The sequence below is a fragment of the Lineus longissimus genome, chromosome 9 (genome assembly GCF_910592395.1).
Source record: "Lineus longissimus chromosome 9, tnLinLong1.2, whole genome shotgun sequence".
NCBI classification, from domain to species: domain Eukaryota; kingdom Metazoa; phylum Nemertea; class Pilidiophora; order Heteronemertea; family Lineidae; genus Lineus; species Lineus longissimus.
Genome location: NC_088316.1, coordinates 19,507,784 through 19,532,103, shown reverse-complemented (window position 1 = coordinate 19,532,103; position 24,320 = coordinate 19,507,784). Strand labels below are relative to the sequence as shown.

Here is a 24,320-nt window from a genome sequence, read left to right as displayed (position 1 = left end):
CCTCAAGGTTCAAAGCTAGTCCTGGATGACTGTGACATTTCTTTGGTGGTCCTTTATTATGAGTGTTTTTGGTCGTCATTGACAGTCGTTTGACTAGGGTGGTTGCGACTCCAAAACTGTCTCTACTTTCCTGGTTTGACAGGCCATTGATCAGGAAAAAACTAATTCTTGATTGTGATGGTCCCTATTTGTTGTTGATGGTTGTGATTGTCTCTAAGGCCATGGGAATGATTACCACCCGTTCCCTGCCCTCGAACCCTCTCGATGAAACAGCCAAGCTCACAATGCTCTACATACTGAACTTCCAGCGGAATTGTCTCCGTTACCTCCGCCCATCGGACCCGCAGCGTCTTTAATGCTTAGCAAGGTCAAGATGAATGCTCTATGGCCCCTTTAAACTTCCCGCTGGAGAAAAGTGACTCTGTGAAGATCGACCAATTTGCTTAATTGGTTTTGGTAGCTGCTCCTTTTGATATATCGTGACAGTGCATTGCAGTGTGTATTTTCTCGGTTAGAGAACTATGGATCATCATCACGTGATACCAAGAACAAGATGGAGGAAGTTGATAAAATCATAATCCACAATTTGAAGTCTGTGGGCTGGTAAGATACGCCCCCTCACAAATGTAACTGGTTGGCAGATGCAGTGAATAATTGAGGAACCCATTAGCCCGTTCAAGCGTGCAGCATAACGCACGACTTCACGTTTGCTCTGCTCGACGAAGTCGATTCGGGACTTGTCTCCTTACCACATTACGACGTCCAACTCTAAGCCTGGCTACCCTGTCAGCCTGTGCGTCACCGCCTAGGCTGGGGGTGCGCGCTTCGTGCAAAGTCATCTCGTCTCTTTGCCTCGCTAGCTAGCTGTTCTATATTATCGAGACATTTTTCTCTTTCAGTGATATTGAAGATGATGTGGAGAGCCTGTTACAGTTCAATACAGAGTTAATCGTTGAAGCAACGGTAAAATGCCTACGCGTCATCAATGGCATCGAGTTGAGTGCCTCGTTGCCTCCCAGCATGTCTGCAAAGTTTCGTGTTGGGACAAGTTTGGCTGGTGCTTTGACAGTAAGTATGACATTTGATTTGTGTTTCAGCAAAAGTCCATTTATCATGACGTCAGCACTCGCTAGAAAGAAGACTTTCAAGACAGAGATGTGAAGTTGATACTGAGTTTCTCTGTGGATTGCAATAATGGGTTCTTTTTTCCAGCTCAGGCTCAACCTGAGGAAGAATAAAAGCAACATGATAAGGTCTACAAGTATCACCAGCTGGCGCAGTGGTTGGGACAGAGCTTTTTTTAAAAATATATCTGAAATCAAATGATCTAGATTTCAATTTTGTGTGGTTTTTTGTGTGATGAAGTTGTGTCTTCTTTTAGGATCTAGGCTACCGGGGAGAAATTGGTTACCAGACTTTCCTTTATTCCAATGAAAATGACATCCGGAAGGTGTTTATGTTCCTCATTGAGAAGCTTCCTAAAGGCTCTGAGGAGACCACGGATGAAGTTCTCGGTGGATCTGCTTTACTGCAACGGGCAATCGGCAGTGAGATCAAGAAACGCTTGGCTAGTCCCTGGGTGCCGCCATTCTGTAAAAAAGATGGTGTCTCATGGCGGGGGAGTCCATCATCGTGGCAGAGAGAGGGCTGCTGTAGTGTGCAGGGTTTTCATGCATCCTACCTGACCTCGCCAAGAGGAGTTGGTGACCTCACAAGAAAAATACCAAAAGGTACTTTCTCTGACAAAAAAGAAACACTTCCCCAGTCAATTTTGTCTCTTTTACTTTAAGCACTGTTTGTTTGCTAATTTGTACTTCCTAAGTTTTCACAGGTAACATTAAAGAAGATGTCCTTGTGTCAGCTAAGGGAGTTTCTTCTGTGCTGTACAGACACAGTATACTGGCTGCTCCTCTTGCCCTCTGCAGCTAATGAAAAGAGACAAAGAGTGATAGTGTGGAATTGGGTTGCCAATTTAAACAAGCATTCTGCTACCCAATTTCAGATGTACGGACATACTACAAGAATGAGATGAAATTCATCAGTCAGCAGCCACTCAATCATCATGACCTTGCTCCATCACTGATCGAAGAAAATGCTCGGTCAGTCACGGCTCAACAAGATTGGGAGAATGAGTGGAATAGTGCTGGCCTGGCTTCAAGGTTGTCCCCTGAGGTAAAGTGTTCTGTGCCCAAGTTGCATTGAAACATGCCTTTTCCTGACTGATTTTGTTGTTAGACATCAATGATATATGTTAGAATAATCTGTCCCAGTTTGCAATTATTCCTTGAAGTGCTTTTTCTACTACATCTCAGTACTATCCTCCCACAAACAAACAGACCAAACATGATTGTGTTTTGTCTTTCCTTCAGGAGTACAAGGCAAGAAAACGACAGCGATTGCAGAAGAGGATCGCCGACAGCCTGCGACAAGGTGTCCAGAAGAGTGAGGCATCTCGGTCAATAACTCCTCAGGATCTGGCATCTGTTATGAATGCAATCAGTGATAAGACCAACCAAGGTGCTAGAACAAAGGGATCACGGTTTACACACATAGAGAAGTTACAATTTGCTCAGGTAGGATTAGTTTTGCTTCATACTTTACTACTCTGACTCTGATGTGAAAGTTTGGTCAAGTTTTCTGATTTCTTTATTAGAAAACCACAAGCCTTATATCCTCACTGATGCTCCTGCTGTTGAAATAGATCATCCTGTTTTAGAGCAGTTGTGATATGACACAGAAAATACAGTTCTTTATACCTTTATTGTAGGATGAGGAGAAGACTGCTGCTCAGATGGGCATTGGTGAAGGACCGCGGGTTGACACGGAACAGGAGCAGCTGCAGAAACAAGGGGAAGAACTCAACCAACTGAAGGAGGACCTTGCTGATGTCTCGGCAAAGTTCGAAGCCATGGAACTAGATGTGAAAAAGTTCACTGCTGGTACTCAACAGGTATGGCTTTTCATTTCTTCTGTCATTTTCTCAGTAGTGTTTTCTTCTCAAATTATTTTGGCTGACAGTGGTCACATTATTCAATCGTATGACTGTATTGTGTGGGGAATAGATTTCTGGTAACACTTGGCCCATACTGGCATAGTGTGTGGCCAGTTCTCTCTTGACATTTTTGAATTATATCTATTGTTTATTCAGTTATTTGTATTTCTTACTTCAGATGCAGGAACAATTCGGTGTGGTGAAAAGATCAAACGAAGAAAAAGAGGAGAGTTACCGAGTGAAAAAGAGGACGCTTGACTTGTTACCAGATGCTGAGAATAATATAGCAAAGTTACAAGGTTTAGTTGAGACGAGTTCCCAGCGTCTAGTCAGCCTTGCTAATCAATGGGAGAAGCACAGGGCACCATTAATACTACAGTTTAGAGAGCTGAAGGAACTCAACGACAACAAAATGGTGAGTTGGTTCTTGTAGGAGATAAAGGTTGGATTGGTCAGCAGCTTCTGGCTTATGAGAGACTTTCTACCTCCTTCTGACTCCTTTATGAAATGTCACTGTTTTCGTCATGTTTGTACATGCATATGTATTTAGTTACTTACTTTCTGCAACGTTGCGACCTAGGTCGTCATGAGTGCCATCATTTGACCCCATCTTAATCGGTTGGTTTATGTACACGTTTGTAAATGTACATATGTTTTTCTTTTCTCACCTTTTTACGATTATTTCAGTCTGAGACACAGAAGAGATTGGAGGATATCAAGGAGCTTCGTGAGAAAATGAAAGAGTTAGCTGACGACGCGAGGGAGAAGGAGGAATTGCAGAAACAACTTGTAAGTCATGTGAATATATAATGAGGTCAGGGTTACATCTTAGGAAAATTCTATTTTCGGCTGTCGCTCATTTGAGGTTTCTGGTTCTTCCCCAAATTCAAAGACATGCTTGGTGTGTATTTGAATTGAGCAGTTGAAATGTACATGTGGTTTAGTCTCGTGTCGTGACAGTGTATTTGCTCTGGACATTTGGCTGTGAACAGCTGCTGGGACCAGTTACTGTCCACAGTAAAATGTCACCTCCTTCCTTATCCCCCTTGGAATAATGTCCCTCGAGAGACGTCACTGCTATTTTTTCCCTCATTGCCTGTACTTCATCATTTTCTATTCCCATTCTTCCGAACAGCTCCTTTCCTATGATAACAATTCTGCCTCTCTAGGCCTGGTAATGTAAAACCTTATTCAAGGATGTCCATGTTCATTTATCACTCAGTTTGGTTTTACTTTTTCCAATTGGGGCCATGTATGTTTTTGAATTATTTGTCTCAATGTGTTGATTAATGATCGAGAGTTTGGTGTTGATATATTTTTTTTCAAGTTGGTCCTTTGTTTCTCTTCTAACCCAAAACCACAGTGGAATGAGGAAGTGATGACAATATGACTAGTTTTTCTGTGTTCCTTTGACACTTTGCTTTGTCCTCACTGTGACCCTTCTGGGGTGAATGGATGTTTGAAATTGTGTGATGTTCTGACAACTGCTAAATTCGTGAACTTGGAAGAACAAGTTGAGAGAAAGTGACATCGAATTCCCTGTCATACATGCCCTCAGAAGACTGTTCAGTTCACCTTGTGACTTTCGTTTGTGTTTGTCTCTGCAGGTGTCGGAATATGAGCGTATGACCAAAGATGTGAACAGATCGGCTTATACTCGTAGAATCATGGAAATAGTCCAGAACATCAAGAAACAGAAGGCTGAGATAGATAAGGTACGGTCCTACTGGTAACCATAGAAATGGGAAGTGTGCTGGCACAGTGGCAGAGTGTCTGACTTGTGATCTGTGACCTGAAATGGCCAAGTGTAGCTTGGCAGAGTGTCCAACTTGTGATCTGTGACCTGAAATGGCCAAGTGTAGCTTGGCAGAGTGTCCGACTTGTGATCTGTGACCTAAAATGGCCAAGTGTAGCTTGGCAGAGTGTCCAACTTGTGATCTGTGACCTGAAATGGCCAAGTGTAGCTGGGCAGAGTGTCCGACTTGTGATTTGTGACCTGAAATGGCCAAGTGTAGCTGGGCAGAGTGTCCAACTTGTGATCTGTGACCTGAAATGGCCAAGTGTAGCTCAGTATGTTAAATCCTCTACAGAAAGGTTTCTGGATGAGGCTATGGAATGAATGTACCATCACATAAGGGCTGTAGATATCTCTTGTAATGGCTTTAAATGTTCCTTTCAGGTTCTTATCGATACCCGTGCTATACAGAAAGAAATCAATCAGTTATCAGGGAAACTCGATCGAACATTCACTGTCACAGATGAATTGATATTTAGGGTAAGTCTTGCCTGTTTCTAGCAGATACAAGTCTTGGAACTATTGCCACATGGTTGTGACTTTGTCTTTGAGCTGTTCACATCCAGGTGGCATGAGGAGTCTGAGTCACAACAGCAAGAACATTGCAACATAACGTAGCAGCCCAGATGATGTTCCTGTGGCTCTGGGTGTCTATCGTTGCTGACTTTTCCTCTGCTGGAATGATCGATTTGTGATGGAAGGTTTTCTTGCTGTTCACATGGCAACCTTTTCTCAGATAACTTTTAACCTTTGTTCTTTTTGCTCTAGGATGCAAAGAAAGATGAATCTGTGCGAAAGGCCTACAAGTACTTAGCAGCACTTCATGAGAACTGCAACTCCCTCATCAAAACTGTTGAAGAAACCGGCAGTATCCTGCGGGAGATTAGGGAACTAGAGGACCAGATCGAGAATGAGAGCAACGATAAAATATTCGCCAATTTAGAGAAAATAACGTCTGATTACCAACAGATGAAGAAGGAAAATACAGCGATGTTGGCAAAGTTGAAAAAGTCATAAAACTTTTTTATCGTGAAGTTTGGTTCAGTGGACATTGAGGGGAAGTGGAATGTGAAGGGCATCCTTCAGAGGCATTGTGAAGTGACTGCCTCTTGATGTTTTTGGTATTTTAGAAAAATGCCTGAATGGAATCCATAAAAACTGTGCTCAAAATATGTATTGATTATCAAAGCTGTGACTGTTAGTCTTAGCGTTGCATGTGATTGGTAAAATGTAAGCGTGGTATATATATGGATGGGTATGGATGAAAGCTCATACTGCTGAGAGTCTTTCTGTACATTTCCCCATTTCCTTACACTGCTCCCATGCTTTTGCTGCCTCCTGACCATATCATTCTCCCATACGTATGTACCTATCATCAACTATAGATCAAGCTATCCATTATTAGTATCATTCATGTATTGGCAGAAACCCATTACTTCACTTTACATTGAAGTCATGGGTTGTGAGAAATGATCCCATTCACCAAATGGGATTGTGTGTACATGTAACTCTAATATAACCAGCATTTGGGATTCTAATTTCTAGCAATTGTAAATGATTTTGTATTGAATCAAATCAAACGTAATTATGTGCTACATTGTATATTAATAAAGAGTAACTAAAGAGTGAACTCGTCTCATCATTGTTTCCTATCTGGTATTAGGGCTTGCTTATAAAATCAATGACAGTCAAAACAATGAAGAACTTTCAAGTGTATGGCGTATGAACTTGTGAGGCACTCCCAGGCATCAATGACTTTTGTCCCCATTGACCACTGGAGACACAACCATCATTTTGTGGCTTATGGAATCAGGTCCAGTCATAACCACCAAGGATATTCAAATGCAAACTTCAGAGTTGCTCTTATTCATTGAGGACTTGTGTCATTGACTAGCTGAGACAGTCACAATCATAACGTGACTTCCTTGCTTGACTCAAATCCAGTCACAACCACCAAGGACTTGAAATGAACAGAGTTTGATCTCGGAGATACTCAAGTCATTGAACATTTCACAGTCACAACCATAACTTTCTCGCCTCATCCGATCCAGTCACAACCACTAAGGACTTTCAAATGCACTGAGCTCGTTACTGACTACCTGAGACAGTCACAACCCATCATTGCCTTGCTAGACTCAGATCCAGTCTCTACCACCAACAACTTTTAGATGAACAGAGTTTGGCGTTGAAAACACCCTTCGTCATTGACCACCAGAGACAGCTGAAGCAGTCACAACCCTCATTTCATTGAGATAGAATCAGATCCACCAACAACCACAACTAGCAGGGACTTTTCTAAATGCAAAGAATGTCAAGCACTTTTGTCATTGATCACCAGAGACACCCGAGACGATCACAACTATAACTTCCTTGCGATGGAATCAAATCCAGTCATCACAGCGATCTCTTGGTTGTCGTTTTACCCCTCGAGGACAGAGGTACATCACAGCGATCTCTTGGTTGTCGTTTTGCCCCTCGAGGACAGAGGTACATCACAGCGATCTCTTGGTTGTCGTTTTGCCCCTCGAGGACAGAGGTACATCACAGCGATCTCTTGGTTGTCGTTTTACCCCTCGAGGACAGAGGTACATCACAGCGATCTCTTGGTTGTCGTTTTACCCCTCGAGGACAGAGATACATCACAGCGATCTCTTGGTTGTCGTTTTGCCCCTCGAGGACAGAGGTACATCACAGCGATCTCTTGGTTGTCGTTTTACCCCTCGAGGACAGAGGTACATCACAGCGATCTCTTGGTTGTCGTTTTACCCCTCGAGGACAGAGGTACATCACAGCGATCTCTTGGTTGTCGTTTTACCCCTCGAGGACAGAGGTACATCACAGTGATCTCTTGGTTGTCGTTTTGCCCCTCGAGGACAGAGGTACATCACAGTGATCTCTTGGTTGTCGTTTTGCCCCTCGAGGACAGAGGTACATCACAGCGATCTCTTGGTTGTCGTTTTACCCCTCGAGGACAGAGGTACATCACAGCGATCTCTTGGTTGTCGTTTTACCCCTCGAGGACAGAGGTACATCACAGCGATCTCTTGGTTGTCGTTTTACCCCTCGAGGACAGAGGTACATCACAGCGATCTCTTGATTGTCGTTTTACCCCTCGAGGACAGAGGTACATCACAGCGATCTCTTGGTTGTCGTTTTGCCCCTCGAGGACAGAGGTACATCACAGCGATCTCTTGGTTGTCGTTTTGCCCCTCGAGGACAGAGGTACATCACAGCGATCTCTTGGTTGTCGTTTTACCCCTCGAGGACAGAGGTACATCACAGCGATCTCTTGGTTGTTGTTTTACCCCTCGAGGACAGAGGTACATCACAGCGATCTCTTGGTTGTCGTTTTGCCCCTCGAGGACAGAGGTACATCACAGCGATCTCTTGGTTGTCGTTTTGCCCCTCGAGGACAGAGGTACATCACAGCGATCTCTTGGTTGTGGTTTTACCCCTCGAGGACAGAGGTACATCACAGCGATCTCTTGGTTGTCGTTTTACCCCTCGAGGACAGAGGTACATCACAGCGATCTCTTGGTCGTCGTTTTGCCCCTCGAGGACAGAGGTACATCACAGCGATCTCTTGGTTGTTGTTTTACCCCTCGAGGACAGAGGTACATCACAGCGATCTCTTGGTTGTCGTTTTGCCCCTCGAGGACAGAGGTACATCACAGTGATCTCTTGGTTGTGGTTTTACCCCTCGAGGACAGAGGTACATCACAGCGATCTCTTGGTTGTTGTTTTACCCTTCGAGGACAGAGGTACATCACAGCGATCTCTTGGTTGTTGTTTTACCCCTCGAGGACAGAGGTACATCACAGCGATCTCTTGGTTGTTGTTTTACCCTTCGAGGACAGAGGTACATCACAGCGATCTCTTGGTTGTTGTTTTACCCTTCGAGGACAGAGGTACATCACAGCGATCTCTTGGTTGTTGTTTTACCCTTCGAGGACAGAGGTACATCACAGCGATCTCTTGGTTGTTGTTTTACCCTTCGAGGACAGAGGTACATCACAGCGATCTCTTGGTTGTTGTTTTACCCTTCGAGGACAGAGGTACATCACAGCGATCTCTTGGTTGTTGTTTTACCCCTCGAGGACAGAGGTACATCACAGCGATCTCTTGGTTGTTGTTTTACCCTTCGAGGACAGAGGTACATCACAGCGATCTCTTGGTTGTTGTTTTACCCCTCGAGGACAGAGGTACATCACAGCGATCTCTTGGTTGTCGTTTTGCCCCTCGAGGACAGAGGTACATCACAGCGATCTCTTGGTCGTCGTTTTACCCCTCGAGGACAGAGGTACATCACAGCGATCTCTTGGTTGTCGTTTTACCCCTCGAGGACAGAGGTACATCACAGTTAAATGAACAACACTGACGTTTAAACAAATTAGTTTTATTCTTCAACTCTTTTAAAATATCCCACTCCCTAAACATACAAATCCCGAACACCTGAAGTTTAAGCACCAAATAAAAGATTGGAAACAATCTACCACATCGCAGCATAACATAGAGACAGAGGACACAATAGGCCTATGCCAAACATTAAGATAGTTCATTATTGTTGGATGTACATATACTTCAAACATCATGTTGGTGTACCTTTTAATGCCAAGATAGAATACTCCAAACTATAGATGAGGCCCTTCTGTGATATGCATTATTAACACACCCGAAACTAAATAATCATGGAACAGCCTATTAAATGGCAGAAAACGCAATCTAGAAGGAACTTATTCAATGCACATGGAAGTTGACCAGAACTTTATAAAATTATGCAAAGCAATGACTTTTGACAAGAAAATCCCACAAAAGCCTTTTTATTAGATAAAGAACACCAAAACAATGACTTATGCCGATAAAATATTATGTGAAATATCATGATGCTCTACTGGTACCAGTAATTGATACATTAATGCCAACACCTGAAGTCACTACATAAATTTATATGTACAAACAATCAGTATATTCTAAGTAATGGAATGTTCATCATAACTATACAAAGATAAAGGAACTAAATATTCCTCAGGAATGAACTTAGATACAATGAAGACAGAGCACAACCATCTCAAGACAGTTTCCATCGTAATGTCTCAATGCAAAATCCACCCAATCTCATAGCAATTCATTTAAACAGTGAAAGCATAAGAACTTGTGTTTGCTCGGAAATACTCAAAGTGGATTTCATGGCTTACATTGTATGCCTCTGACCTCCTTAGGTGGCAAGTTACAAAGTGAGATGAATGTCAATGTTATAATGGATGGAATGTATCTGGGTCAGCTACATATAAACTCAAAATATGTGTAGACTAAAAAATCTTCAGATCGTTTTCTTAGAGATTCGTTATTCCAAATAGCCATCATCAAGTCTTGTTCCCTCCTGCAAAAATATAACTGGCAATTTTATGCTACAAAATGTTCTCACAAGATTTTCAGCAGTTCCCACAGGGCACAAAAAAATGCTAATAGTACTAGATATAGACGGTGTAAGCAGAGTCGTCAAAGGTTGGATCATCATGGGCCTGATGGCTTGGACGGTGATGGGGTTGATACTCTCGGTAATTTGTCTGAAATCAGAGAGGATAAGCACTGAAAAGAGCTCCTGCATGAATCATTATCGCAAAGATAAATAACTAATTCAATGAATGAGAATTAAAATGACTTTGGCCTCTGTGGATTAATTTTTGTCACTTAACAACTCCATTGAACATGAACATATTGAGCCACCTGTTCACGGTCAATATCATGGCTGAACATACCAGGATTGTGAAGGAACGCAGTCCTGCCACCCACCATTCTTCCGAAATTCTATTCAATTTGGACAACATCTATTTTCTGTCATATGAGCGTACACATGTAGGTCAATGACTCTCAGGAAGCAGCCCTATTGCAAGGGTTGCATCATGCAGAAGACCCCAGTTTGCTGGGATTATGACAAAATGATTGACTCACCCCATAGTCTAACTGCTGGTTTGGATCATGAATTTGCTCTTCAGCAGTCGATTTTGCAGTTCGTCTCTCTGGACCTGGAAGTGGAAAGACGACTCATCTTAACATACACTATTCACACAATGCTACAACCTTGGACTGTATTTATGCGCCAAACGGGTCCTTTACTGTTATTGTATGCAACAATGCTCACCCTAAAAGCCAGAGCAAAACAAGATGAAGAAATACAAATGAGACTTTACTTACCTTTGCCCATATCTGCCGACGACTGTGTCATACGGATGGTGTCAAGTCCTTCCCGTTGGAAGAGACGCATCTTCCAGAAGTAATGGATGGATAGATAGACAAAGAGTGCTATGACACCCACAACCAGGAAAAATATGGCAGCGATCAAACCACTGGAGATGATAGGGCTGTATATACCTGAAAGAAGTGAAGGTCCGATTGAAATATTTAGTTTATTTTTGTGGAGACCCCATGAGTTGACAGTTGTAACAATCTTAATTTAAGGTCAGCCATGACAGTAGGCCTAATCTACCTAGTCCTACAGACGATACTGCCCAAGTTTCTATCAAGTCGCTGGCTTAAAATCAACATTGAGCAAAGAATGCAGACATAGAGGGAAACTGGAGCCCCGCTGAAAGGTGCTGAACAATCTTTCTTTTTTACAAGCTGGCAGGATGTAAGAGAACATACCCTCGTGAGCGAGACCACAGGCATATGTCTCGTCTGTATTGTCCTGACACTGCGGGAAGCCGTCACAGGTGAGGTTGTTCTGGATACACACGTTTATCGTGTGACACTTGAAGTCCTGGACACCAGGTTGCTTTGGGCAAGATCCTGAAATTTGAAAACACTTGTTAACCTGGGAAAATACTGGATCGGGTATCATACTCACAATGTTTGTATTGATGAGACCATCACCTTAACAAGCTGCCCCTCTAAGAAAGTTTCAAGTTAGTTGAGACAACATGCACGCACAAGTGGCTGACTTACCATCTGTCAAGGCCTCGTTGTAAGATAAATAACTGATTGAGAGATTCCGGTAGCCATCAGGTGCATTGAGTAGGAGATTGAACCCATCTCCTAATGTACTGTAGACGGCTTCCTTGCCAGTTTGCGTGTAGTTTCCATCCAAATGGTAAATAGTGCTAGACAATACTGTCAGGCCTTCATGGAGATCAAGAGAGCTCACGTTGCCAAGAGCTGCAAAGAAATGTTGTATTAAAGCAGATCGTTAACACTGCTCCGATTTCTTACATGATTGCCCTAACAACAGTAAAACCCCTCACTGTATGAAGCCGAAAGTTGGAGAACCGGTAAACTAGTCCACTTCCGCTGACAGTACACTATTTGATATTTCATGATTCATAAAATATCAGGCTACATGCCTCATTATAATTCTCACCGATAAATTCTCTCAATTTCACTTCTAAGATCGTGTATCCTTTCTGCCTGTAGAAGATCCAAGAACAGTTGACAGGACCCGGCTGTGTTTTGTTGACAAATATAAAACCACCAAATTTATTCAAAATGTAGTCTTGGCAACCTGCAAAGAGAACATGTATTGCATTGGAATGTGTAGGGATACTACAGGCAGCAGGGGAGGGGGTTAAATTGGTGGTGGCCAACTCTGCACAGCTCAGGGACTGGGCGAGTGGGTCATGTTTGATATGTACAAGCATGAATTGTTTCAATGTAGGCCCTAATTGGCAGTTATGTCATTGCTGTGAACAATGTCATAGAAAGCCACAGCATACTGAATAACAATCTTATTCTAGAAACATAACGACCAACATAACTGATAACAATTCTTACCACAAATGGCATATATCTGTATCATGAGAAGGAAACTGTACAAAAATAGGAAGAAATGGGTGGTCCTCCCCCTCAGGTTCAGGTACTCCATTCTTCAACCATGAACGAGGACGACTTGAATATTCAACTATTCTTATATCACGCTGTCAAGAGTGTCATCCATGTCATCAAGGGAACTAACACATGAATCAGAATCCGTCAATGAAACTCTCCTCCCTGGAAGTGGAATCCTGGTTTTATGGAACAACCTGTACAAAATGCAAAGTGATTTCCACGACAAAATCGTTTAACAACAAATTAGTAATAATATAGCTCAATAATAACAGTTTTGATGAAAATCAACAAACAGTATATTATTTGCTTGACTCTTCTTATGAAGATACCAAACCATTGAGAACTATTTTTTTTAATTTTGTTGTTTGGCCTCCCATATGCAGTAAATTGGCATCCAATATTTCCTAGCCTAGTACCATTACGCCCCGCGTGGTGGCGCTGAGGCGGCCACTGCCTTGGTGATGTAATCAAGAGTGGTTGAGTCAATCTTTTCCACATTTGCCGGGAATACGATTTAATGTCCTCACAATAGGTGACAGCATAGACATTCTACTGTAGATCATGGTAGGCCTACTGATTCAAGGTTCCTAAAGGAGTATTGCCTTTGAGTCTTCCCATTGTCCCTGAAGTGTCTTCTACTTCTTCCATTTACTGGGACGCAGTCATCATTTACTACTATACAAAGGACCTACTAGACCCAAATCCCTTCAAGCAGTGAGACACCACTTCGGGGGAACAAGACAGTTGGGGTCAGGATATATTTCCGAGACGGTCACACAGCCAGGCCGAATCAGTCCTGGCTGCTCCACCCTGTTGGCAAGGTGAGAGAGATGAGACGGTCACAGCCAGGCCGAAATCAATCTTCGCCGCGCTGCCTAGTTGTTAATATGGCGAGAGAGATGAGACAGTCACAGCCAGGCCAAATCAGTCTCGGCTGCTCTGCCAAGTTGTCTACATGGTGAGAGAGATGAGACAGTCACAGCCAGGCGGCATCAGTCTTCGCCGCACTGCCTAGTTGTTAATATGGTGAGAGAGATGGGACAGTCACAGCCAGGCCAAATTAGTTTTGGCTGCTCTGCCAAGTTGTCAACATGGTGAGAGAGATGAGGAAGTCACTGCCAGGCCGAATCAGTCCTGGCTGCTCCACCGCGTTGACAAAATGATGAGAGAGATGAGACAGTCACAGCCAGGCCAAATAAGTCTTGGCTGCTCTGCCAAGTTGTCAACATGGTGAGAGAGATGAGGCAGTCACAGCCAGGCGGCATCAGTCTTCGCCGCACTGCCTAGTTGTTAATATGGTGAGAGAGATGAGACCGTCACAGCCAGGCCAAATTAGTCTTGGCTGCTCTGCCAAGTTGTCAACATGGTGAGAGAGATGAGGAAGTCACAGCCAGGCCGAATCAGTCCTGGCTGCTCCACCGCATTGACAAAATGATGACAGAGATGAGACACTGTGTCACAGCCAGGCCAAATCAGTCTTGGCTGCTCTGCCAAGTTGTCAACATGGTGAGAGAGATGAGGCAGTCACAGCCAGGCCGAATCAGACCTGGCTGCTCCACCGTGCTGACAACATGATGAGAGACATGAGACGGTGATAGCCAGGCCACATCAGTCTTCGCCACACTGCCTAGTTGTTAATGTGGTGAGAGAGATGAGACAGTCACAGCCAGGCCAAATCAGTCCTGGCTGCTCTGCCAAGTTGTCAACGTGGTGAGAGAGATGAGGAAGTCACAGCCAGGCCGAATCAGTCCTGGCTGCTCCAACGTGTTGACAACATGATGAGAGAGATGAGATAGTCACAGCCACAGTACTTCGATCGGTTCTCCTCCGCACGTGCTAGGACGTGTCTGTCGGAGCTGACAGCTATCTCGATGATTAGGACCTCCTTTTTCTTCTCATCGAAGACGCCGAGCATGTCGGGGTGCCGGTGTTTTATAGTCGGGCCCGTGGGGGCTAGCGAGTCCCAGAGCAATCTCAGCATCTTTCCAGAGTACGAGTGGTCATTGGAACCGGCTTCTCGAGACCACATACCGATGGTATTCATCAATATGTGTCTCCTTGACTGGTGTAAACAGCACCGGTACCACACTATAGGGGATGTAGGGGCCTGCAATGCTGCATGGGAGGATAGGTCATGTCCCATACATCACCAATCGGTGATTCTCAATTTCGTCTATTACGCGATCACGACCACTTCAAATACGTTGAGCAGAGAAACGAAAGTTTGATACCTAACTAAATTCTGAAAGATCAATATTTTGGTTTTGCTAATGTGCCTTCACTAATATGTTCTTTCGTTTTCATCTCAAGAAATATCAACCTGAAAGTGATCTTGATTTTATCGATAGATACCTCTTACACTAATTGATATTCTAATGTAAGAGTTTTTTTAATATATTTGTCATAACAATTTTACAATACCCAAAATATGGGTCATACCAGCAGACCACAGGCCTAGTCTACATATAGGCCCCTACTATAAATCAGATACTTGGTCCTGGTCAATTGGACAGACTACCACTCGGAAGAGATTGTCACCATGTTTATTAGAAATGTCTTTAGGACCGACTGACTGATGAGACTGTCCATATGACTACTGGAGATGTCTCTTGGACAAATTTCTCTTCGAGAGTAATTTCTAATTGAGGAGCCAGCACAATTAAATACTCCATTGGCATGTGGGATGTTATCATCAGTATCTTTGTCAAAATTCTGTATCCACTTTCATCTCGGTTGTGTTGGCATTTGTTTCAGGTCTCGCACATTCCCAGAAACCCAATGTTCTGTTGATTGTTGTGGATGATTTGAGACCAGCTATTGGCTGCTACGGCTAAAAATCTAACGAGGACTGACAACGAATTTGAGGGCTTCTTTCCAAAATTACACTGTAAACAGATTGGTTGATTTTTATGTATATATTGATGTCTTTTTGGTGGCACGTTCTGCATGAGAGAAAGGACTTTGGGAGGATTCACCAGTCTTCTAAGATGACTGTGGTCCCAAGTAGTACTCAAGTTGTACTTAAAGAGTTTTCAGGTAGATATTGGGTACAACCAGTCTCGTTAGATCAGATAACCAGCTGGCAGAGATTGGTTGTTCCATTGTCCGTCCTTGTGAGATGATTACCACGGTACAACCAAATCAGTTGTCTTGTATCACCCATGTAGAACGCGAGTTTAATGTTGTCTTGTACAGCTAAAGGACCCTTTGAAGTTGTGTCAATGACTTCCCAACCTGACCAGATAACCAGCTGGCAGATGTTGGTTGTTCCATTGTCCGTCCTTGTGAGATGATGACCACGGTACAACCAAATCAGTTGTCTTGTATCACAGTGTAATGTTGTCTTGTACAGCCAAAGGACCCTTTGAAGGTTGTGTCAATGTCTTCCCAACCTGACCAGATAACCAGCTGGAAGAGGTTGGTTGTTACGTAGGCTGTACTGTCGTCTCCAAAGTTCATTAGCGGTAACCTTGGTGTAATTTTTAGGTTGTGTCAAGGTCTTCCCAACCTGACCAGGTAACTGGCTGACAGAGGGTAGTTGTTTCAGAGATTTTATGTTGTGTCAAGGCCTTCACAATCTGAATAGATAAGCAGCTGGCAGAGGTTGATTGTTTCCACATCCCACAGACAGAAAGATATTGGGATTTCACCAATCGCAATTGCCGTTGCCTGTACCATGACAGAAGACGGACAATAGTGCGATGGGCTTCATGATTTTGCTTGGGTTGGGGAGTTCCTGGGCTGACAAGGGCAGACATACATTGGGTCAGGTCAAGTATTGGGGTTGAGAAAGTGTTAGGTGTTGGGGTAGGGGGCCTGTTAGGCTGCTTGTAGGGGGATTTCTGCTAAATAACGTTAGACCCTTCCAATGTCTCCTGTTGCCATCTGTTGGTGTTGGTTTGAAGCACAAATATCAGGAATATCACATCTAACTCTGGTTCCCTAAGTTGCTGTTAGGCTGCTTGTAGGGGGATTTCTGCTCAGGCATCATGCATCATGCATCATGCTGGAGCATTTTTAATCCCCCCCCCCCTCAATAAGTCCAAGTTCTGAGACGATTTAAAGGACCACAATATACATCTTGCTATGACCCAACGGACCGACCCAACTCGCATCACAAATCAGCTAAGGCGGTTTCGTTAGCGATAAATCAATTATTATGTATCCAGATTTCGAAGATTTTGTCTTTGTGAGTTTCAAGACCCAGAGACACAAAATGACTCCCCCTTACACATGTTTCCCAAACCCCCAATGCACTGGCTAAACATGTCAGAAGGACAGGGGGTTTGGGAGACCCCCCAATGCACTGGCTAAAACGTATCGGAAGGACAGGGTTGTGTGTGGGGGGGGGGGGGGTGCTCCCCCATGTCAAACAGCTGAGTGAGTTCACTAGAGCTTGCAATTACATAGTATAAAACTAAATATTTATACAGCTTGCAAGCTCCAGGAATTGCAAGCTCTAGTGAACTCACTCAGCTGTTTGACATGGGGGAATGTATATATATTTAGTTTTATACTATGTAATTGCAAGCTCTAGTGAACTCACTCAGCTGTTTGACATGGGGATAACTAAATATATATACAGCGTATATATATTTAGTTTTATACTATGTAATTGCAAGCTCTAGTGAACTCACTCAGCTGTTTGACATGGGGGATCACCCCCCCCCCCCACAACCCCGTCCTTCCGATACGTTTTAGTCAGTGCTTTGGTAGATAAACGTCCTGAATCTTGCATGGTGAAGTGAGCGTATCAGAGTTCATCATGCTTACAATTTACCATGGGGTAACTTGTCACCACCCCAATTCACTTTGGTGAAATGCGGTGCAAATATGACAAATTCCCTTGGGGACACATCCCGAAGCAGGTGGATGGAGGGCCTAAGACGGGTTGAAAATGTCCCGCTTGGGCCATCATTGACCAATGACTAATGAGGGGTGACCTTCCTCGTAATTTCCTGACATAACCAGTGATTTTAAATATTCTCCTCCCTAGATATTTTGTAAACACGGTACAGAAGCTAGTATAGCCAAAACCTGATCTCAAGAGGATGTCCTCGTGGCTGCACTTGGGCAATTAAAGGAACCACCAATTTTGAACAGATTATGTATACCACGGCCTCTTGCGTATCCAGCGAAATGATGTATCCACTGTCCACTCTTTTTGTTCTGTTTTTGGCTTTATGAATGAATCCTATTTTGGTAGAATTGGAAGGAATTAAATGCTGTTGACTGTGAAACGTTCCGTAACGTCCTCCCATTCTACAAAGCACACAAAAGAAAGTTAAGGCGATATTCATCTTTATTCATGTTTTTATTTCATCACAGATTCAGAGCAAACTTGGAATGATGATAAAAGGAGAAAAGAAGAATATACTTCTAATTCAAATATTTACAAATTACAAAAACGTATCGCGCGTATGAATAAGATTATCACGCAACAAGATATTCCATCAAAAAAACATTTGTTGTGACTTCAGGTAGGCGTTATTTTTACAGAATCCTGAACAACAGTGAACCATGCATACTCCACTGAACTAGCATCTTTAAGGATACTGATAGAAACTTAACATTTCTCTCAAACTAACTTCAATAATGTTTAGATTACATGAGGTTCACAGCTTTGAGCTGTTATAAGTCATTTTGATCAAGACATGCATCACATCTGATTAGTCCATTTTCTGTACAACTGATGCACCGTAGCGCCCGGAACTCCTGTAAGCGATAATTCCGATGGAGCGACTTTTTGCTTCCATGACACACATCACAAGGAACATATCTGTAGCCGCCACATTTTGAACAAGATGAACGCACTCGGACTTTCTGAAAACAGATAGGAGTAAATTTTGGGTTAGTCTACCATCATGTTACAAAAACTGTTTGATATGAAGACGACAAACTTGGCCATGTGACACTGAGGCGTTGCCACCTGCTGAGTGGAACCTCCCAAAGCAGGTGGATGCCCTGACTGTTAGCAGGATATACACCCTCTTATGTAGGGACAGTGATTTTGTCTCCAAACAGGTGGTTTCAGTGCAATTTGACTTCTGTAATCAGGACACCTCTCAATTGAGGACAGTATTTGTCGGTCTCAAGGGAATCCTTTTAAATCGACAGTTTCTACTGCTAATTTTTAATTAATCATGTAAAGATGTGACGTTTGGCGACAACAAAAATGCTACCATAACCATAAGCATTGAATAGTGGAGTTGGAATCAGATACTCCCCATTGGAATTTCACCAAACTTTCTGGCAGATGTAACTGCCCGATAGCAAAGGGACAGGTCATGTAGATAACTCGCTCCCTAACATCGGAGTCATCTTCATTGATGGACTTACATGGAAATGCTTGAATATTCGCCTCAACTCTCCCGTTTCATTCAAACACTGGATTGTCTCGCCGTTCTGAAATATATAAGTCTGAGATAAACGATACTCTGCTTGTGATGCTATGTGTGAATAACGACATCACAGTGTGAGATTCAGTTGTACCCAGTGTCTGTTGAAAAGTTCCAGTAGTAGGTCCATATACCAAATGGACTTACCAGTTGAGTTCCAGTGAAAACTATTGATGAGTTATTCGGGTGGCTTCCTTGGTGATGCTTGAGTTGTCCTGAACCTCAAAATCGCCACCAATGACCGTGATATGTGCCAGGGGAGGAGCATAGACTGACTCTGTATGACCTCGCATGAGTTATCGGTAGTCTTCCTTTAACAGTTACACAAATACAAATACCTCTTCTTCCTGAGAGTCATAGTAGGGCATACTTACACCTAATAATTTTCCATCCACAAATATCTGAGGCAATTCGATCTCCTCCATCCCAAGACGTTCTTTCAACTCCTTTTGGATTTCACGATTTAAGCATAAGTCTTTCTCCTCATATCGCACCATGTGTGTTTGTAAAATATTCCGAACAGTTTTACATTTCTCAGACGTTTCCCGTATAATCTGTATTCTCGTTGAATAGAAGATGATCTTTCCTTTCTCTTCGGTGAGATATTTATTCTGTAATGAGAGAAGGAAGAAAATGACTTAAAAAGTCAGGAAAATACCAAACTTGTGGATAAACAGGGCTAGGCCTGTCAGTAATGAGGCTGATGAAGTACCAGTAGCTGGGGACCTCACAGAAACCTCATTCACTGGCCAGGAACCTCATTACAATTCACTGGAACACAACAATATGAACCCATGGGAGGCCATGGTCCCATTCAGATTGAACTTGATCAATATAGTTAACAGCCCTTGGTCCATGTCAAACAAGTGTGCGGCCTGCATTTCATTGAATAACCCATTCACCTCAATATATACCATTAACAATACAAAGAATCAATGTGTTACCATGGTAACCAAGAGTAAACAAATGTCATATAAATGTTGAATGCAAGACTACAGAACAACAGTTGTACCCGTAATGAAATAATCTAATCCAGCAACTTCTCGGCTAATGTTTTTAAACTGGACATGGACGGTGCTGTAGATGATTCGACATATATATATATTCATGCATTTCAACATCAATTCATCAACACACTTGATCAGCATCCAATCATATTGTACATGTATATGGTATATTTATTTTAGTCCCTATTTTAATCTTTGAATACATTTGTAAGGTTTTTTGTCACTGTTAATCAAGATCAAAGCAGGCTTCCACCTAAGCCTTTTATATGCTGTGTACTGAACCAATGGCCATATAAGTCAGATCAACTCATACGTCTATCAATAATTCACATTAAGTACACAAGAATCTTGTATAACATGTTATAGATTAACCCTTTATCAATGTTATTTAGACCTGCACTGCATTGGGACTGACCTGTGAGTACAGAGTCAAATTAAAAATGACCAATAGAACCAAAGGAACCAATGGAACCATTGAACCAATGGAACAGTAGTATCCATGCTTCAACCAATGACATCAATGACCTTTCAAGTCACTGAGGACAAAGGGGAGTTAGATGATGCAAATATGATATCTTCCAAAATGGCTAGAATTGCTGATCTGACCCAATTATAGCAGTGAGATAAGATATGCCACAACACGATCAACATGTCCTCAGATCGATGAAGACATGCCTGACTCTGGTAAACCGGGTAATCAATTTCCCTATAACACAGCTTTTTGGGGGGCTATGCACCAGGAGATAAGGATAAGTCCACAATACTAAGGTAAAAATTTGTCATGAGATCACTCGATCGAGGTTGGAAAAGGAGAAAAACACGACCCTACAAAACATTTCAATTACAAGACTTGTAACTATTGTTTACTCGATATGTTTACTTTCAGACCGGTAGGCATATATGTGGCATTAAGAAACGGAAAAAGAAATGCAAGGCATGGGAACATGACAGACCAGACCGGGCTTATAGGGACTGCCGGGTATCTCACCCACCATAAGCCTACCTGAACAACAATGAGAATTCTGCACCAGGAAGACTTTTGAGTTTCTTTGAATCAGAAAATACCACACAATAAGCTATAAAAAAATCCACCTAGGCCTATACATGCATATATCATACGCCATGACCTGTTATAATCGTTAGTCAAACTTTGAGCAGTATTTCATGCCGGCACAATACAGTTTCTATTTTTATTTCAAATATCAGATTGGGTGGAGTTCTTTAGTATTTGTTACATAATTACAGGTCGAATTGAGACAGTTACATCAGCCATATTGATCCACATGGTTTAAAAATTATGTTGGGAGATTATTTTATTGAATAATACCTGTATATATTGTTATCTTAATTCCAAATATATTGTCATAGTTCATATGAAAGTCGACAAAAAGACCCGCTGGACCAACATTTGCAGCCATGTTGTCAACACCTGTGACGATGTTGCCAATATCTACAGATGTGTTGCCAACATCTACAGCTATTGCCTCCTGCCTTCCTATCCGAGGTGTCAGCTATCAAGGCAGGGTGATACAAGTCCACTATTGCCTCCTGCCTTCCTATCCGAGGTGTAAGCTATCGAGGCAGGGTGATACAAGTCTACTACGCCTGATGTTGAAACTTTGGTTTCGGCACCATGTTCACTCACGCAGGCGATCAATGATTTCTGTAATCATATCGCACAAACCCACCTGAACAATTATTCAAGTGGTTTCACAGAACACTATGACAGAACACATGAAATGTAAAATATTGACAGCTTTTTTGAAGTTGGTTCAGCTGTGGTGCAAGTTTATAGAACTTACGAAATTGGTTGTTACAAACTGATGAGCTGGACTGGCATGACTGCATGGCAGTTTTCAAAAACGCAGGAAAAAGGCAATGGGTATCATCGAACCAAGCTAAACCCTCCTCAGCTCGGTTCCCACAAGGCCAGCTCGCCTGGAGTGAAATCGTATATTACACGGGGTGGGTAACTGCACCGAACAGCAGAGATAGGGGTCACTTGAACCACCACTTTCAATTCACAATCGACATTTCAGGCGATACTGCAGGGTCAAGCATCTCATAAATGTATAGACATACTTTTGAACTCCTACAATTGTAACCCAAACATGTGAAACATTATCAGGTGTCTGTGTTCAGGCCCTCTACAGGGTTCTATAACATATGATCATGGAAGGTTCATGCATGGTATTCAGTGACAGTTACACACAAATTCTCAAAAGTGTCACTCCCAAACTTCACATTTTTATTGTGCCACTTCAAGAACAGTTTTTGAAGGGTGTGTTTAGTGAGTCATGGCATTTTAGATGTGCTTGGCTGAATTGTACTTTTTCTTCAAGTTTATAAGTAAAGAAATGCACTACATCAAGCCCTAACATGCAAAGCGAAAGAAAAAACCACCAGAAATGTGGAAATCTTGGGGCGTACCCTGACAATGTTTCATAAAAGACATCACAAGGAAGTTATTGGTCTGGATAATGGCACAATGTCAGACTTGGCCGAATCCTAGCTTTATCATAAATAACCAATAGCATATTTTCCACAATAGCTTTTTTCACAATGGGTATGATTAGTGAGGCCTTTTAGAAGTTCTTGGTAAACGCGACCTTACGAAATAAATTGGACACAACAAAAAAAGACAAGAGTGAGAAGTATGAGTCACACAATATGGTTGTTTTGGACTTTAAAAATATTTTGATTCACTAGTTTTTATGGCGCCACCCCTTCCTCCTTACTTCACCGATATTGGGGGATGGGCATCAACATACTTGCACCTTAGCTAACACCTCTGGTTCAATTGTGGACCGACTAGACACTTCACTGTCAGGTGGAGAAGGCCTATTAACCACAATAACGATAAGTAGTACCTATACTAAGCCTTGGAGCAAAAATTGATATAAATTTTTTGCTTATAAAATGTCAGCCTATTATTTGCTCTGGCTTATGCAGCATGTCTTACTTACTTGCAGGCCAATCTGGTACATGGAACGTGTATTAGACTGGTTTCTGAAATGTATAGGCCCTATTAGTATTAGACTGGTGCTTGAAATGTATCAGAGTTCAGACCTGTACCTAGAATGTGACTTGTACCTGAACATGGACATTAGACTGATGATAATCACCTGTTTGGCACTTTCTGCTTCTTCTTCGATTGATGTCACAAATGTCGCTATACCAGCCCGGACTCGGTTTTTGAACCCACGCACCGTACCCCGTGGACTTCGTATCTCTATCTCGTCCAAACTTCGCGGGTTCAAATAATCCTTTCGGCCGGCAAAAGTATTCTTGAATTCGATTCCCGATAATTCCTTCCTATCAGTAGATCCTGCCTCTTGGTGTCCTTCACTTACATGAAACCGATCCATGGGGTAGTGGCCATTTACTTGGTGGTCAAGATGTCCATTTTGGCACTTTTCTTCGAACTCCCTTTCCAAGGCCACCTGCCTCAGTTTCTGAGCCAGTAATTCCTGACTCCACTCAACTGGCTCGTGCTCATAGTTTGACATGTCGGTCACACTGGTAGAGCCAGTTCCAGTGCTTCCAGTGCCATAACAACTTCCACTCTGAATCAAGGTAACGGGGTTATTGGTATTTCCATTCATACCTGACCGACAATGTCCCTCGGTAGCCCGGTAAAAATCTCTGTAAGTCCGCAACATTAGCGGTGTATTTTGCACAGAGTCGTTCAGACTACTGTGTGTACTAAAGTCCATATCGAATCGACTCACCAACACAATGTAACACTTCAATAAAGGATCATTTTCCGGGCGTGGCGATCACAACCTGTAGAACTGACGGGAATAATTTAATTGACTCAACCACTCTCAGCGACACCACGCGTGGCCTAATGGTATTAGGCCAGTCGCATGCCTGCAACACGTCAGAGCAGGTGTGTGTTTTGATTGGCCGGTGTCCCTTTGACGCTAGAGGCGCTGATTTCCTTCAATTTTGATTTCGTCACTGTGCGAGTTTGGAAGGCGTGGGGACACTAAAATAGCAGACGACAGAATGCGGGGGGGACCAAGCTGGTTCCTGCTCCATTGCCAAGGCACGGGTTCTTAAAAAAGGGCGCCTGGTGTATAAATAGGGTGAGAGGAGATGGTAACATGCAAATGTCTGCCTGTAACCATACAATTACGATAGGCCTACTCATTAATACTGCAGTGAAGTCTGAAATTGAAAAGCTCCTGTACTTTGCACAATGTTATCTAAAATTTGTTAAGCATAATCTGGGCCTATCAGATTTGACTGAAATTCGTCATTTGAACTGATCAATATCATAGGAAGCCCCAAAATTGCGGAGG

General features: G+C 42.8%; 3 protein-coding genes across 3 annotated transcripts; 1 reads left to right on the top strand and 2 right to left on the bottom strand.

Annotated features, from left to right (window-relative positions):
* Positions 1-548: 548 nt before the first annotated feature.
* On the top strand, positions 549-6,417 carry LOC135493933 (coiled-coil domain-containing protein 22 homolog). Its single transcript, XM_064781606.1, has 11 exons — positions 549-603; positions 900-1,068; positions 1,382-1,730; positions 2,003-2,172; positions 2,370-2,573; positions 2,768-2,950; positions 3,171-3,407; positions 3,680-3,781; positions 4,600-4,707; positions 5,172-5,267; positions 5,556-6,417. The coding sequence occupies exons 1-11, from the start codon at positions 554-556 to the stop codon at positions 5,802-5,804; spliced, it is 1,917 nt and encodes a 638-aa protein (XP_064637676.1). The 5' UTR covers positions 549-553; the 3' UTR covers positions 5,805-6,417.
* A 2,756-nt stretch (positions 6,418-9,173) lies between these two features.
* LOC135493471 (uncharacterized) lies at positions 9,174-13,015 on the bottom strand. Its single transcript, XM_064780833.1, has 7 exons — positions 12,555-13,015; positions 12,145-12,285; positions 11,733-11,942; positions 11,433-11,576; positions 10,983-11,159; positions 10,740-10,813; positions 9,174-10,354 (listed from the first exon to the last, which is right to left on the bottom strand). Exons 1-7 carry the CDS (start codon positions 12,643-12,645, stop codon positions 10,259-10,261), a joined length of 933 nt encoding a protein of 310 aa, XP_064636903.1. The 5' UTR covers positions 12,646-13,015; the 3' UTR covers positions 9,174-10,258.
* A 4,922-nt stretch (positions 13,016-17,937) lies between these two features.
* On the bottom strand, positions 17,938-23,816 carry LOC135493467 (glutaredoxin domain-containing cysteine-rich protein CG31559-like). Its single transcript, XM_064780830.1, has 4 exons — positions 23,139-23,816; positions 19,381-19,617; positions 18,948-19,013; positions 17,938-18,431 (listed from the first exon to the last, which is right to left on the bottom strand). Exons 1-4 carry the CDS (start codon positions 23,727-23,729, stop codon positions 18,240-18,242), a joined length of 1,086 nt encoding a protein of 361 aa, XP_064636900.1. The 5' UTR covers positions 23,730-23,816; the 3' UTR covers positions 17,938-18,239.
* Between the last annotated feature and the right edge of the window lie 504 nt (positions 23,817-24,320).